The following is a 17,912-nucleotide window of genomic DNA, read 5'->3' as shown; positions in this document are numbered from 1 at the left end:
AAACCATGACAATCACCATGGATGTTAGAAGTGTGATTTCAAACAGCAACAACAAAGAGACAATAGAGCTTGGACTGCAAATCCAGCTTGACATCCCAGCCTTTTTCTCACATCGCTGGGGCACAAGATAAACAAAACGGCTAAACAGCACGGAGCCGGAGAAGCCTGTCTTCTCTGATTTGAAGCCTAGGCATTCTGGGCCACATCTTCCTTGTCACTCCTCCTTCACTTGTCTGTTGTTCCAGGGACATAACAACTTGCAAATATATACATTGTATCCTCCCATTCCCAACTAATCCATTCTTTGCCCTCCCAGGGGTTGAATGGATCTCTCTCTCTCTCTCTGTGCTTGTCTGTACTGGAAAAGCTCAAGTATGCTCAGTGAATGCGCTCTGCTCCTTTAGAAGAGATGGTGATGGTGAATGCAAAAGAATGAGACCTGGGAATCAGATCTAAGAAGCTGGAAAATGAGCTAATGAGGTTCAGTTGGGAGTGCAGTGCTGCATTCAGTGCTGAGAGTAAAGAAAGGGAGCCACAGGGTTTATTTTTATAAGGATTTATGACCCAAATTATTTATAGATTCAAGTCTTTTGTAAGTTCAATACTTGTGTCAAAATGTGTGGCTGTGTATTTCTTTTCCCTCCTTTCTTTTTCTCCCTGGCGCACACACATACCTCCCAACCCTATCTTTGGAAATGTTAACTAAATGTTCAAAGTCTCAACTCAGCAGCCAGGAGCTCCCTAGAGGAAAGCTCAGAGTCTGACCCGAAATGCCAAGATAATTGTAGAGGAGGACAGAAAACTTAAACTATCTCTTCCACGCTGCTGCCTTCCCTGCTGATGCTGTATGGGAAATGGATGAGGGTGACTATGGCTTTCTCGCTGTCTCAAAGAACTTTTGCTTTTAAATAGAACACCAGGATGAGTCACTCCCTAGACTTCTGGAGAGAAAATCGGGGCTCTGCTACATGTGGCTTTTTATGAGAGACAAATCAAGACTAGTGTAGTGCAAAAAGAAGATGGATGGAAGGATTTCCCTGGCTGACCTGGCTGTGATATCTAATTACCTTTATCCACACAGCTGGAATAATGGCTCTTCCCTATCATGTGATTTTGGGTATTTTATATATTTTTACAGTTTTTCATCTTCTTCATCATTGCAGAACACACTGCTTTGGATACTATCTGATTGCCAAGGATGCAGCCTGTTTATATTAAAATAAGCAGGTCAATCTAAAGAATCTTCTTGTCATTTTCACCTGTAACCAGAAATCATCAGTATGTGTAGAAATTTCCAGCATTATGGTTTGGATCTAGAACTCTGCCTCTGTGGGTAGAAAGTCTGCTGCAAAGAGAGACTTCAGCATCCCCACACATGTTGTATTCCAGAAGCAGCATTGGGGGGGGGGCACCTTGAGCTTCAGTGGGAGGGCAGAAGCAAGACTCAATAAGAATTGCCTTTTACCCATAGGAAATGGGTCCATGCCAATGCTAAATTCACAGAGTGCCTGCCCCAGATATTAATGTTGAAGCACAGAGCCCATACCATGCAGAGGTTTTTTCAAGTGACCTCTGCCTGGATGATTTTATGTGTAAACCAGCCCCAAATTACAGTCTACAAACTGAACCGCCCACATAATTACCAATAAAATTATTTATTTCAATTATTTATTATTTTAATTCCACTGTTTGATATAAATAACATAACATCAGATCTCACAGGCAAGCCCTGACACTGAAAAAAAGGGTATAATAGCATAGGATATCTCATTCTGTGATAACTGGAAATAATTTTATTTTTTGTCTCTCTATGTATGTGTATATATGTATGTATATATACACACACACATATATATACATACACACTTTCAATGTCCTTTTGCATTTGGATTTTCCTTTGTGAGAATCATGAAATTGTTAAAAAAGCACATTGCCCCTGCTCCTATTTCACCCCAGCTTCAGAGATTCTCAGAGGTGAACTTAGTCCTTGAGGGTTTTGACACTGCTGTGGTGACACTAGTTCTGATGGGGATATTGCACTGGTCCTGCTGCTGGGCTGGCCTTGCAAAATTGTCCCCCTCACTTTCACTGCAGGTTCCCAGTCACTTTCACTGTGGCATTCTGCTGGGCTTGTACTTCTACCTAGCTATCCCTCCCCCAATTGGAAACAATAGATGATCAGGGCACCCTCTATGGGTCCCCATAGAATTGGTCCCCCAATCCAACATTTTTGAAACTTATTATTTTTAGGAGAGGCTCTTCAACCAGACCACTGAATAGACTTCGGTTAGATTTACTGCTGTCTTGAATGGTCCCATAGGTTATAATTAAGATATATATATATATATATATATATATATATTAGGTATTCCTGAATATTGATGAATCTAAATACCAATTCTGGTCCAAAGCATCCAACCCCCTCCAAAAAAACATTTTTTCTTTGCCCATGCCTATATCCTAATACAAGACTGTCCTTACTGCCTTGTACCTGGTTTTGAATTTGTCTGTAAAACTTGCTGCAAGTGTTCATAGAGTCATGCTACTCAACACTTAGCAGTTTCTAAAGAGATCTAATGAGGTAATTCCTCACTCATATGAAGGTAATTGAAAGCTCCTTAGTAACAAATACATCTGTACTGTCTATGTTCTGAATGATAGACTTGCTTCTTAATGTATTTACTATTCTGATAGGCCACTTTTGTCAGTTGAGCCTCACAATAGATTACAAAGTTGGGAAAACAATGGGATAAAGAAAACAATGTAAGATGTACTATGAACCAGAAGTCCAGTGACACCTTTATTCTATGAACCAGAAGTCCAGCACAGTTTTATTCATGGCATAATTGTATCTTTTCCTGTTTTCTGTAAATGGCCCTGAGCCGTAAATAAGGTTTCATGTGACTGAGGAAGTGTGTATTCACATGAAAGCTTGTACCTTGCATACAGCTTTGTTGATCTTAAAAGTGCCACTGGGATTCAAGCTTTGTTCTGCTGTTTCAGACCCATCTAAGTCCATAAACAGTGAAACAACTGTATTTTAAAAGTGTTTTTTTTTAATGCAGACAAGATAATAAAGAGTGCAAGAAACTAAAATCCTATTTCGATTATAAAAATGCCCTCCTGGACAATTCCATTGTACACACTCTGCAGAACAATAGAAATTAGCAAGCCTGACTTCCCCAGGCAGGCCATTCCTCAAGCTGATAATGCTTGGTATTGGCATCTGTTGGTGTCATGCTTTTGCAGAGTAGCACCTTCAGGTAACTGCTGAGATGAGTACTTTTCATTTTAATCCCTGATTTTGTCTTTAAAGTACAAGTGTGTGGTGACCGGCAGGTTCCCAGTCAAAAGGATCCATGGATATGTTAAGACTTGCATTTTGTGTTTGGGTCTCTTCCCTGAGTTCAAAGTAGTAATTGAGGAGGCTAGAATAGGCATTAAGCAGGGATTGTCTCATTTCTACTGTGAGATTTAGGGCTGTTATGGAAGCAGGCTGCCTTGACATGTATAGCATTGAGCATTGTACCAACAAGGTGAATTGTTGACTTTCAGTTTTTTGATAGAGTTCTTAAGTGACAAGTAGAAAAACAGCAGTTGAAGATTTTTCATCGTAGCATCTACACACAGGTAAAGTTGCAAACTTGCAAACTTGCAAACTTGCACTGCCCCTGATATTATTACAAGTTGCTGCTGAGAACTCCTGTTCTAAATGGTTATGTAATTAGAAGATCAGCTATCCAATTTATTCAAGCCACTTCTATGACTGCATCTGGTTCATCTTCCCTTTCAGTACAGAAGTTGAAAAGGAGGGAACATGACCAATGTATTTAATCTTCAGTGAGATGAGACAGCTCCTGAGTTTATGGGTTTTCTCTTGCTTCAAAGAGACTTGGCTGTGCATTGTAGTCTTTTAATATTCACTTCTCTCACCTTTCACATAGAGCAGTTCTCAAATGACCTGTTAATGACTTTTAAGGAAATGAATTCGTTCACTGATGCCCTTGCAACAACCAATGGTGATGTCCACTTAGAATGGCTTCATCCCACTATAATTTAGGGCTAACTAGTAGACATGTGACTGAGATACTGAGATAAGGGTGCCTCCAGGTAACACAGTTAATTGGATATGCTGATTTGAACTGAATGTGCATGTAAGGAGTTGTCATTAATTTCCTCACAGACATATCTCTGATTTAAGGGGAACATACTTAATAGGATTAATATTTCATTTTAATTTCAAAGGGGAAATTTCCCACACAGAAGACAGGGTACTAAATCATATCAATATTGCTTCTTAATGTACCAGAACACAGGATGAGGTGGGGAAACTGTGTTCTAGCCATTGATGTGGTAGAGTGTTACTGCTATCTTTGTGATGGCAACCCTAGTGGATGCCAAAGTAGTAGCAGGGAAGGAAACTTCAGTTAAATGGTTGACTGGTTAAATGGTTAATGGTAGATTCCAAAGAGATCAAATACCAGTGCTATGTATGGCTCCATAACTGTATAAGAATGGGATAAGGTTATGTATATTGTCATACTTCTATGGTTATTTCATAGTCATCTGGAATGATTAGTAGTATTTTTTCTATTCATGAACTTGGGTACTGTTGTCAATTCTTCTGAGCTGTCATGAATTATTTGAAAAATGACTAGACAAGAACTTCATCATGTATTAGTTTATGCAGTTAAATGCTTCGTAATGTAATGAAGCTCAGAAACTTTGGTCATTTTATTAAGGTAATTAGACAAATCTATAGATGATACAGCTGGCACTGACTTCTTACCATGAGACTAGGTTCAGAGGAAGTGTTATAGTGAATAACTTTTAAAGGTGATATAGCAACAGCAGAGGATGGCTGTTTTTTTGTTGACCTGCTTGTGGATTTCCTGGATGCATTTGGCTAGGCAGCGTGAGACACAGAATGATATTTATTTGGTCTTATCCAGAAAGATTTGTCTTAGCTACCTGCAGGTACATCACAGTGAAATTTTCAGGAATACATGTGCAAGGTAGGGCTTCCAAGCCCCTAGTTGGGGAGGGGGGAATCTCCTGCTCTAATTAACCATTGTCTGCCACAACTCCAAGCAGCAGTGTGTGCATGTGGGTGTAAAATCTCACGGCTGTCAATAGTATGATGATGTCACTTCCATGGAATCAGAGTTGGAAGGGGCCATGCAGGTCATGCAATCCAACCCCCTGCTCAATGCAGGATCAGCTTACTACTGAACTACTCTGACAGTGATTTTATTTTTTTACATCTAGCCAATACCATTCTACACATAGTTTAAACCCATGACTGTGGGTCCTATCCTCTGCTGAACATGAAAATGAAAGGTAACTCTGTGAATTGCCAGAAACTCTATGGTAATACTATAGTGTTTCCAGCAATTTCTAGACTTGTGTCACTTACACATTTTTCCTGGATGTGACGTCATCATTGTGAACCCACCCACACCCTCAAAAAAAAAAAAAAAACACACACACACACACAACCCAACAACACACCTTATTTTTTCCATTCCAGTCTTCCTGTTAGTTGCCAGGGTTAGTCTGACAACTCTTTCTCAAGCTCTAGCTATCATTTTCAAGGTTGAAAAGGAATTTTTCTAGATATCAGATTGTGTATCAACCCAGGGAAGCAAAGGTTTGCATATCATGTACAATTTTAGAAAGGACTTCCTGATGGTTAGAGCAGTTCTTATAATGTAACAGGGTTCCTCAGGAGGTGGCAGGATCTTCTTCTTTGGAGGTTCTTAAGCAGAGGCTAGCTTGCCATCTGACAGCAACTTAGGCAGAATATGAGTGGGAGAGCAGGAAGGGATGAGTCAATGCTTGTCTCTGTTGGCCTTTTCTTACATGGCCAGGGTAATGCTGAAAGCCACTTTGGAATCAGGATTTTTTTCCCTCCAGGCCAGTTTGGACAGGGATCCTGAAGGGTTTTTTGCCTTCCTTTGGACATAGAGAGGAGGGGGGGGGGGATGGGGGAATGGATAGTTATGAATTTCCAGCATTGGGCAGGGGGTTGGACTAAATAACCCTTGAGGTCCCTTCCAGCTCTTTGTTTCAGCGTTTCTATGTCTGGGTTCACTTGCTTGAATTATCTGCATGTCACCACTAGATTGATTAGATGGGAAAGGGCTAATAGTTATATGATACTCTAGGTAAGAAGTTACAGTACATGTTCTTTTGATTTCATTCAGTGGAATGACTATAAGGTTTGCTAAGTGGCCAGACAAAGAACACTTGGCTTACCTTCAGACTTGTCAAAAAAAAAAAAAAACTGTAGCTCCTGCCTGCCAGCATTGCCAAGATCTATGTCTTCAACCACACCCTTACTGGGCTATCACTTTTAGACTAAGATCTTGGAATCTATATCCCCCTTAATTTATCTTATTTTGTTTTTAACAGCAAGTGTTAGTAACTCTGTGCCTTTACACCGCTCATATTAATCATTTGTAAACTACATCCATGCATTAAAATGGAGATTTGCTGACAATGTTAAGTTACCAGCCCTTGGTAACACACACAGACATAGAAATATAGATTTGCTAGCATTGTCATTCTTCAGGACAGAAAACTCTCCTTAGGTCTCTAAACTTAAATCACCAAGTAGGAGAATGCATCTTATCTCTAGTTTACATGCCTATAAATGCAAGCCTGTGAACTCTGCCATTATGACATTTCATAAATTACAGCTGCTGAGGTGTACTTTGAACCATCAACATACTAGAGGACAATTTCTTTTTCTAGCATATTTTTAACAATATCTGTTGGAGTGCAGAGAACCTCCTTCTGCAGAGCAAATTAATTCAGCATATAGTAAGATGAATTAAGCATTCAACAATGAGGATGAATGTGTGGGTGGGTGGGTGACCCTTGGAGTGTTACATGCCCTTATTGTAATCTTTGAAATGAATGGTATATAACTGTTGTTAAGTAAGCCATGTGCAATCCTCAGACGATAGTGTTTTATGAGGAATAGAATTCAGCTTCAGCGGCACACTCCTGTGCGGAAGCCAAGCTACAGATGAGTGGGAATGTACTAGTGGCTGAAATGTGCAGGGAAAATGTCACTGTTCTTACAGTGGCAAAGAGGAATGGAAATAGCACTTTGTTTGCACCTTGGCTTTTGTAAATCTGCAATCTGGCTCATTGCAGTCTAATAAAATGTCACTCATGTTGTCGCATCCAGGTTCCAGTGCTAAAAATCAAGGTATTTTCCTGGTTCACACTTTTTACCTTGACCCACTCCAAAACCAGGATGACTGAATCCCACCTAGGTGTAAACTGCACGGAGCTTTTATTCCAACCCCAGATCGATTCAGTCCCTGCCCTCTACACAGAATGCGATTTCCGTTTGGATTTGGGGTGATTTAAAATTTCCTTCTGGAGCAAGAAGGATTGATCCGGAGTGACCCTACCTTTATTGTGAGATATCTCAGAGTGCTAAAAATCCTGAATATATTCCGAAAATCGCATTGTTTTGAATCTGGGCTCTCCTCCGTGGTAGAGGACCCGTGATTGGCTACAGGTGGTCATGTGACAAGGCAAAGCCTTAAAGGAGAAGCCCCTAATTTCTCTCAACTTCTGTCGGCCTTGGATTTTTTTTTTGTGCCTTCTTCGTCCCCCCCCCCCTTCAAGAAAAGAAAGGATTTTTTCCTCTCTCCTCTGACTTCTTGGATCCTCTCCCCCCCTTCAAGAAAACTAAGAAAGAGTCTCCATTTGCCTCCCCCCCCCTTCTGAACTACCCTAACCACGTGCAGAAGACTTTCCTGTTTCAATGGGAAGGGGAGGGGGAGGGGAAGACTGGAGTTCAAAGCGATCTGAATTCAACAGGATTGACAATGGAATAAACAAAGTAAGTGCAGACTCTGCCCTAGCCTGGGTAACTTCTAGCCATAAAGAAGGACCCCAGGTACTAGCAAATTGTTCCTTAGATTCATGGTCCAGATTTCTGCTGGCCAGAACTCTAGTTTCTTTCTAAGAACCCCTGCTGCGCTTCACAGGTATTTACTCCTTCCTTAGCTGGCTCATCATTCTGCTTCTTGGACCTCAGTTATGTTTGCCCCTGAGTATCTCCAGACCTCAAGATTTAAGGTCATATGTCTCTTCCCTAAAACGTCCCAATTCCCTCCCTCTTACCTTTTTAACATGTGCCCTATGTGGATGGATGTGTTTGCTTGATTACTTAGGGAATCCATTCTCAGGTGCCTTGTGTGTGTATTGTTGATTTACAGTTCTTTTTTCAGAATTTTATTTTGGGGAACTCCTACTGAGATTCACTCTGCTATTCACAGACTTACAAGATTGTGTCTGTAGACCTGCTGAAGACTGAGCTTGAGGTCTGAGGCAGGATTGTAAGTCTGCACTTCAGTTAGCCAATGTGCAGCTAAATCCCAGTTGTGATCCCAGTTGGGATCCAGTCAGTTTAAATTGAAACTGACCAATAGCGTGCACTGACGGAAGATGCTTTTGTCTATGCATGTATTTAAGTAGGGGGTTTTTTTTGGTGGGGGGGACAGTTTTAACTCTTGTACTGTCATGCTGGGGTCACAATAAAGAGCTGTTTGAACTCCCAGCATCCTGGCTTCTTTCAAACCCAAAGATCTAACAGTCCTGCATTAATTCCTTTCTCGAATCCCTCTAATGTTAATTTCTAGTGGGTTAGGCTTCTACATTCTGCTGGAAAAAAAGAAACTGAGAGGTTTCAGTTGGTAATACTACCCACAATTTGGCTCACACTAACCGATAGTGCATCTATTAAAATTAATCTTCACTGTTGTTTTTCCTTTGCTCTTGACCTTTTAAAGGACCTGTAATATCTATTTGGCAGAGGAGAGGCATTGATCAACTATAGGTTGTTATGTTTTCACTTGGATGACTTCCATTTTTAACTTCTTGTTCATTATCCTGGCTTCTGTGCAGTCCCATTGTGTTATGTTAACTTGGTTACTCTTAATAAAGGTATTATATGCTTTTCCCCCTGGATTTTTCTATAGACCAATATGTCTACCCATTCCCCCCCCCTACTTAATCAGAAAAAAATGCATTTCATCTAGATAAATACTTTTGATTGGCTAGTAAGTATGTCTGTTTAGTCAGTAAGACAGAGCCAGTCATAGGGAATAAGAAACAAAAGTAATTTCAAGCCTAACGTGGATGATAGAACAGCAGTTTGATGAATGGCTGCTCTTTCTCAACTCAGGAAGCTCTAATAGGAAAGGAAGTTGTTTGCAGCAAAATCCAGCTGCAAAAGCACATTAAAAGTGCATTATCCAATGTGTGCGGAATGGGCCACTGATACAATGAGCTTTATCAATTAAACTATTCATTTGGGCAGGAATATATCTGTAAATTGATTAGCTTATTTGCAGCTTCCTGGAGAAAGGAAAAAAGCTGCTGAAATGAGAGTCATATGTTGAAATTGAAGTTCACTGAAGATAACACAGTAACTCTACAAAGCAAAACAGCTCCTAAGTGTGTACCAGCCCCCCCCCCCCAACACGCACACACACTTCTGAGCATGTGGAAAGGATTGTGTGGTTTTCTGGGAGTTAACAAAAGCAGATTTTGCTGTTTCAGAATAAGAAGCTTGGTATGCAAGGACTTATTCAGCTCTTTTTCTGGCACCAAACACTTTGTCATGAGATTCTATCTCACTGAAGAATTCATAATGAAAAAAGACAGGTAATTTAATCATGGAAAGTTCCCACGAAGAGTCTTTAACAGCCTTTAATGAGAGCCTGCAGAGAGGAACTGGAAGATGCAGACCCATCATAGCTTAGTTGCAATGACAGTTGTGATGGCAAGTAAAATATTAGATAGAAGAATTGGTACATTAAGCAAGCAAGAGCTTCTATGTTACATCAGAGCCTTGAATGGATCAGACAGTATCACCAGGGTGCTACTATGCAATGTGTACATGACACAATATGGTATTTTGCTAATCTCTTAAGATAATGCAGAGCTTATGCCTGCAGTTGGTATTGTTGGGGTATTAGCCAGACAAATCTCCATGATGCCTTTGAAGAACTGATTTTTTTTTTGAATTAGAATGCATCTACTTGGTCACGTGCAAGTGTTTTGCTGGCCTTGAATGCTCTGAGCTGGCACTGATATTTGGATTTGCAGATTATGTTGTTAGGCTGTTTTCAAGCTGTATTTGCAAACACACACATCAACACTGATTGAGGAAACAAACTCCCTCCATCCCAGGAGACTCAGCATCACAGCTGGGTCCCAGGGCAGGACTCCTTCTCTTTCCTCTTAGCCTGAATTGTTTCTGCCTTCCGGAGTGACGGCTTTTTCCATGCAACATAGCCAACTTTTGACAGGACACTTATTCTAATTCTTTCTTACTGTATTAGAATCTGGTTAGTTGTATGTTTGGAACCAAGTTAATTAATGAAGGCATCTGTAATCAGATAATTTAGAGAGCAATGGCCACTTCTACCTTCATCTCCCTATATCTGTGATATTATGTTCCACACTGTTTTTCAAAACTGTAGCCCCCTTTTTTACTGTAGCTACCCTTCTTTCCAAGTGCAGTGCTGTAAGGCAGCAGTAGCTGATATAAAAATGGGTCAGGGAAGGGGAAAATACTCCCTGCTAGCATTGTTGCAACTTCCCAGGCCTTGCATCAACAAAGAGAGGCCAGGTACAGAAACTGAGGACACCTGAGAGTTACCCCCTCCTTACGCTGAATAAAAGGGTGCCTAAGAGGCCTCTCTAGCATCAAAGAGCAATGGACCTTTAATCTGATGGTATTGTATTTTGTACATTTTAATAGGAAAGAAATATACATGTTAATGTATATTTATATAAATGGTCTTAGAACAGAGCAATAATAAAGAACAAATATAGAATCAAATAGAATAAATCATGAGGTGGGCAAATATATACATGTTATATATATTTTAATAATTGCATCAGTGAGAGCCAGGTTCAGATCCTGCTCAGAAGTACCTTTATTCCAGGTATGCCTCATGGAGATGTCCTGGCCTTCAGACATAAGGGGCAAGTCGCTTATGTACTAGGTGCAGTATATGCTACAATGCAAGCTGAAAGTATGATTCTAACAAATGCTACTGAAGTTGTAATAAAAAGTCTGTCTGTCTGTTACATCTCGGCATAATCCATCTCTTCCATGCTGAAGAGTTTGTGTGTGTGTGTATGCCTATATCTATTACTAGGGATTCTTGGTTATTTGCTCAAAGAAGGAAAGGGACCAAAGTGTCCTCGTTGAAACTTCATGAAGAAATGCTGCTGTCTCACTCCGCAACCCATTGCCAGCTGGCTTGCAAGGATTAATTAAATTCCAATCAGACATTTTAATGCAAAGACTTTGTAGTCTGTTGGCTTGGCAACAGCTTTAAACAGCTGGTTTAGTGACGGGTGGCAAAGGGGGCTGTGGCTGGGAGTATGTACGCTGGGCCTGGGGACAGAACGGCCTGCTTTCCTGAGAACTGTGGACTGAGCGGGGGTGTTGATGGGGCTTGTGGAATGGATGCAGCCCTGCTTGTCATATGTGATGAAGCACACAGCATGTTCTCTTTTCGATCTAATCATATCATCAGGTTTTATAAAGGCCATTATTTTGTATTTCTTGCCAATCAGGACAGTTCCTTGTGCTGTAAATATTCTGATTAACTGCATCTCTTCTTAATTCCTTGGAAGTGCATCCTTCTCTAATATTTCTCAAGGTCTGAGTGACTGAGCAGCAAGATGGGATGACCTGTGACAGCCAGGCATGAGGCTGTTTATAGCAGATGGCCACTTTATGACAGGAGCTTTCCCCCCCTATTAAACCCTCCGCCAACCCAATCTTCCTACCATGACAGGGCATGCAAGTGCTTTGAAGAATCCCTTTGTTCACAGCAGTTTCCTGGCCAGCAAGTAACAGCATCTCTGTCACTGAGTGCCACTGGGGCATCAGGAAGGTTCCAGGAGCCCTTGGTTCACATGGCTGGTCTAATCTCTCAGCCTGGCGGATGCCAATGTTTGCAGCTTGGTGTTATGTAGACACCGTGTTGTAATCAAATGGCTACTCAAATATGCATATCCTGGTGGGGGAAATACAGTGTAAATTGTTTGTTTATCCCTCCCCTTCTCTTCCCCAAGGCCATCAATTATTAACATTTGGAAAGAGACTGGGATGTTTTCAAGCAGTTGTGATTCCCACTGCGAGCAGTGAGGTCTCTTTCAATCTGAGCTGAGTTTTTCTGCAGGGGGAGAGATTTGCATAATCAAGCCTAAAATATCACCAATACCAACAGACTTGGAGACATTCATATGGAATCAGCCAAATATCCACCTCATTTATCCGCCTAGAGCTCTTGGTGTGTGTATGTCTGGGTGTGAGTGTGTTTGTTTACTATAATCCTCAGACTTTGGGAGGCAATGAAACATTCATATCAGGTAAAAAATATGCAATCGTTTTATTTGATGTTTGACTCCAGTGCAGAGGCAGTGGTGCCTGAAGCAGAAAAATCAAATGGCTTTCCTCATGATATAAGGATAAAGAAAAAAAGTGGTCTTCCTCGTGATATAATAATTTGCATCCTGAATAATTCCCAGTTCTTCTGCCCTCGCTGGACATTTTTTTGTGATGTTAGGGTTGCTCACATCACTAAATCCAATTTTCACTGTTTTAAGATTTAGGCTACAGGTGATGACTCACATATCTGCCCTTTTTACCTCGCCTTTCACATAGAAAGTTGTTGTGTTAGTTAAAGTGTTAGGCTGCAATACATCTGCTTGCAGTCCAATATTTTTGTATATAGAAATGCACAGTCTGTTACAGCAGAAATTAGTGTTTACAGCCATTATATGAGCTTCTCTCCTCTATTAGTTCTGTAGTGTTGTCTCCTTAAAACAATGCAACATAGATTTCTTTCTTTCTTTCTACTTATATTTGTTTACTTACTACTTTATTGATATCCTGCCTATTGCTCCAATGGGGAGATAGAACAGCTTAACACCATTTCCCGCTCCTCAGTTGTTTCTTCACAACAACCCTGTTAGGTAGGTTAGTCTGAGAGTATGTGACTGGCCAAAGATCATCCCTCAGCCTATCATGGCTGAGTGAGAATTTAACTCTGAGTGTCCCAGATCCAAGTCGACTATTTTAACCACTACACCATGCTGTCTCCTGATTAATACAAGCATCATTCAAATTCTAACTTAATAACATATAGGATACTTATTTTCTTGACAAGCAGTTAATTATTTGCTTTCTTTGATGTTGCTATTTGAGATTCCCCAAAACACTTTGATATTGCTTGGAAAATAGCCTGTTGTATTGGAAGGGAATAGCTACAGTCCCAAATTGGTGCTGGGCATCCTGTTTATAGTCTTTTATTTCTGTAATAGATATTTTATAACAGGGTTAGTCAAACTGCGGTGAATGCTGGCAGGGACTCATGGGAATTGTAGTCTATGGACATCTGGAGGGCCGCAGTTTGACTACCCCTGTTTTATAATAAAAGTTCTGGAAGCAAAAAGGCGAATAATGCCAATACTAGAGAGGGGGAGAGAGAACAATGAGCGACTGCACCTATATGTCATCTGAGCACATCTATGTCTAGCTGTCTGAAATAGATTCAAATGGGTAGCCGTGTTGGTCTGAAGCAGCACAATAAAATCAGAGTCCAGTAGCACCTTTAAGACCAACAAAGATTTATTCAGTGTGTGAGCTTTCGAGTGCAAACACTCCTTGTCAGACTATGAACTCCTTACATGACAGGGAATATATAGCAAAAATCAATTATGTTACATCCGTAGACTGTGTCACACAACCAAATACAGACAATGATAATTCTTTGTCAAAACAGCCAATCAATCCCCTGGAAATCAGTGTACTTTACAAAAACACAAGGAGAAACCAAACTGCATGTTTCAGTGATCAAAGGCTCTCACCTCATCATATGCTGCTTGCGCCATCTGTCTCCATACAACTGTGAAACATTCCTACAAGGGAATTGCTGGTAACTATCTTATCCCAAGGCCAGGGAGTCAGACTCAAAATTCCATTACATTGCCATTACCTTACAGTCACATTATCACAAATAAAATAAATTGTGAGGAATATGGATACATAAACAAAGTTAGCATGAATAATGAGATAAAAAAAACCCTATGTCCTTGTTGAGTCCTGGGTATGTCATAGTTTTGAGTGTTGTAATAACTTGCATTTCTGCAATATCCCATTCTAGCCTGTTCTTGAAGTTCCTATCTGAGAAGCAGGGGGAAATAACTGTTGAAAAACAAATCACAAATTTTGCAGCGAAGTGTATTGTTTGAACAGACTCTATCTCATACAGTCACAATAGGATTAGCATCATGCTTGGAAAGCCACTTAAATTTTGTAGCATCATACTTGTTATAACACATTCATTAATTGTACACAATACTAGTCACATATAGGCAATAACAGATCCTTGAAAGAAGTCTATCTAATAAGTACAGAAATTATTATCACTATATCTCATGTTCAATGTTGCATTATAAAGGAGAAGGTCTGTCACATGAGTGTGTTGAAAGGCGGGGGATCCTTCTGAAAAAAACATTTTTCTCCCTCAGTATTTCTGCCTTTTCCCTCAGGTCTTCATGTCTCTATTCATAAACTTTTTTCATTAGAATTAATTGAAATATGCTGGATATCACATTGATCCTGACTTAATTTCTAATATATGGTCACAAGTATAATTTGTCCCTGTTTTTTTCTTCCATATAGTGACCTGTAGTATGTCTGTCTTTCTTCCAGATCCGAGCAGATGGGCCTCCCCATGGTGGTATTCAATATGAAGTGGTGCCAATTTTCAAGGACGGAAGTCCTATACTTCGTGACATGGCCTTTTCCACAGATCATAATTACCTCTATGTGATGTCAGAAAGACAGGTAAGGTGCACCTTTCCACACCTTAGGTTCTTTTAAATTTGGCCACTACAGAAAAAGTGTTGCATATTGTGAACTGTTCCTTGGCTTAGCATTTCTTTCAGATATGGAGAGTGCCTGTGGAGGCTTTATTTTTATCTGTGTCTGGCCACAGACAGCCATCTGTGCCCCAGGGAAGAAGGAATGTTCTTTCTTGCTGGCACTCCATTGTCTTTAAGAAATGAGAATTGGACAGAGCCACTATGAATGAAATATGGTTTAGGGATTTGGACTTTCGTCTATTAGCAAAGCATTTCTCAAGCAAAAACCTCATCCATTACTTCCTTCCCATGTGTTTGGCAGCAGGTGATATTTGCATAGGATTGTCCTTTGTTGTCTAGTTTGGTTTTCCTGGATTTCAATAGATTTTGTTTCTTAAACAGACTATGAAATTGTAATATTGTAACATATGTAATATAAATACACAGTATATACAGATGTACACATCGGGCAGTCTGTGTTCAAGAAAAATAAAGATGCTGTTTTCTTACATATCTATCTTGCTAAGCAATCTAAACATACTAAAACTCCTATCTTCAGTTATCCTGCCTTACCTTCCCCTATCAAAACAGAGTCAATTCTGTTCCATATGGCCCTTCTCAGTGTTTTTAACACAGCACAGAAAGCAGAAAAGAATTATTTTCCAACTGAACAAGATTTTTTAACTGTGGGACATTCAAAATACAGGCTTGGATTCCTTAAACCATCAGTGGAAAGCACTGACAGTCCAGGATCTTCCACATCCTCCTAGAACGTTTGAGGGACTTGCATGTACTCATAGCCAAACAATCATGAGAGACTGGGTAGTAAAAAGATGGGTACAAAAACCCAGCTCTTCTTCAGTTGGGTGGCTATAGTGGGAAGGGAGAAGGGACTGAGATCACCCTTTTTGCCCCTTGTATGAGTAGAGCTATATTGACAGAAGATAAAAGAAAAAGTGATTTCACCCTCTTCCCACTCTCTCACCCCACACAAGTCCCTTGACCCTGGGAATAAACTTCCCCAGGATCAGAAATGGCTCCAGATGGGAAGAAAGAACAGGGAATATCTCAGTCTTTGTGCCCACAGATCATAGGATCCAGTCTTCAACCACAATCCCTTTATAAGACTTCTGCAATCTGCTCCAAAGCCTACAGACAAAGTACTAATTTGACTTGTTTATTAGCCTCTAAATATTCTGAATGAACTCACATTCTTATTGTCTTGATTACTTACATTTTTAAACTTTTCACATATGCAACAGTACATGAAATTGCTAGTCATTCAGTGGTTTGCTATGAACTGTCTCCAACGGAATGTAATTCATACTGAAAACTCTGTATTTCCAGCCATGATAATAGCTTGCTCCTTAACATGAGATCATAGTTCTCATATTTGTTCTTTTTCTGATGATCAGGCATAAGGTTGGTGTTATTTTCTATAATATATCTGTTCCTCATTTTTCTAATGATCCCTGAGCTTTTTAGCCACAAAGTACCTTTCTCCCTTGTGGAAGATCTATCAGTACTTCTTATTTAACATTTCCTATAGAAATCTGCAACAGACATATGTGGCGATATATACCACATGATGATTCACTTAAATTAGCATATTCACATATTCTGTCTCAGTTTTGATGGAATTTAATAATATGTATTGGGATATTTCAGTAATTAAGTGCCAGAGTTTGCTCAGTACCAAAGCATAATTTTGAGTGCAGTAAATAAGTTTCCCAAGGAATATATTGTAAATGTAAAACTTACATTTATTCAAGTAGATTCATTTCAGATTCAGGTTGTGGTTGAGAGAGAGAGAGCTTAAGGAGTACATTCCCAATCACATTTGTACAGATAATCCAGCATCATGTGCATGAAAGCACTATTTCTACAGGAGAGACCTACATGTGACTCCATGAAGAACCATGCAGAGAAAGGGTGGCGGGGGGATACACAGAAAAGAGGCATCATAAAGCAACTGCCATAATTGGCCCTAAGGAGGCTTTTCAACCCTGGTCCCAGCCTGGTGGAATGTGCTCCCAAGGGATATCAGGGCCCTGCAGGATCTTAAGCAGTTCCACAGGGCCTGTAAGATTTCACCAGGCTTTCACCAGGTTTATTGTCCGCTCCCAAAATAAAAACCACTAATAAATGCTTGCATCACCACTGGGAGAGAGAAGACCACCTCCTGATCCCAAAACTCCCTGTCTGGAAAAATATGAATTTGAGGCAATTAGATTTAGTATGATGTTTATATGAATGCTGTTACCCATCCTGAGCAAATCTGGAAGAGTGGTTTAAAAATATGATTTTATTATTATATTATTATTTATTATAAGACAAAGGGAGAACAATCCCATTAAAAAAATAACACATACACACTTTGAGTGATGCCATGTCAAGGCATCTGACTCACTTATTCAAATCCCAGACTGACCAGGGAATCTGAGGGGGGGGGTTGGGTGCGGAAGGTTCATCTGGACATGGAATTGGGGTCACTGTGGATGGGCAGGTAGTTGTGAATTTCCTGCATTCTGCAGGAGATTGGACTTGATGACCCTGGAGGTACCTTCCAGCTCTATGATTCTGTGATTTATAAAGTTGATGTTTTTGCTGAACAGTATACATATGAGTTTCTTGAACATACTAGTGATGACTAAAACTCATTTCAGTAATTAATGGAAGAAAGAGGAAGGTAACCTCTTCCAAGCAAATTTCAAGCAGACAATGTGTGGCTGAGTCACTGCTTCCCGGGCAGTGTCAGCTCTTCGATTCACTAATATTTACTGTCTGCATGGCCCTTGCTCTGAACCTCTTTATGAGTGTGATAAACTGTCCCTTAGAAAAAAAGGGACCAGATTGTACATGGCAACACCAGAATAATTATAATGGAAATTTATAGCCTTTGCAGTCTACTAGAGACTGTTGCTTAAGGGAGCCAACACCATGTAAATATCCAGAATCTCAACTGTAACAGACTATATTCTACACCTGTC

General features: G+C 40.1%; 1 protein-coding gene and 1 long non-coding RNA gene across 10 annotated transcripts in view; one reads left to right on the top strand and one right to left on the bottom strand.

The window, feature by feature from the left end:
• The window catches only part of PLXNA2 (plexin A2), a 479,995-nt gene that overhangs the window by 187,475 nt on the left and 274,608 nt on the right, over positions 1 to 17,912 (top strand). For all 4 annotated transcript variants that reach the window (XM_077334859.1, XM_077334857.1, XM_077334858.1 and 1 more), the window contains one exon: positions 14,771 to 14,905. In XM_077334859.1, the coding sequence (XP_077190974.1) occupies positions 14,771 to 14,905 (135 nt within the window). The remainder of the gene's footprint in view (positions 1 to 14,770; positions 14,906 to 17,912) is intronic.
• Positions 1 to 17,912, bottom strand: part of LOC143836070 (uncharacterized) — a 122,328-nt gene that overhangs the window by 64,265 nt on the left and 40,151 nt on the right. The window lies entirely within an intron of this gene.

The sequence above is a fragment of the Paroedura picta genome, chromosome 4 (genome assembly GCF_049243985.1).
Source record: "Paroedura picta isolate Pp20150507F chromosome 4, Ppicta_v3.0, whole genome shotgun sequence".
NCBI lineage: Eukaryota > Metazoa > Chordata > Lepidosauria > Squamata > Gekkonidae > Paroedura > Paroedura picta.
This window is presented reverse-complemented; position numbering and strand designations above follow the sequence as displayed.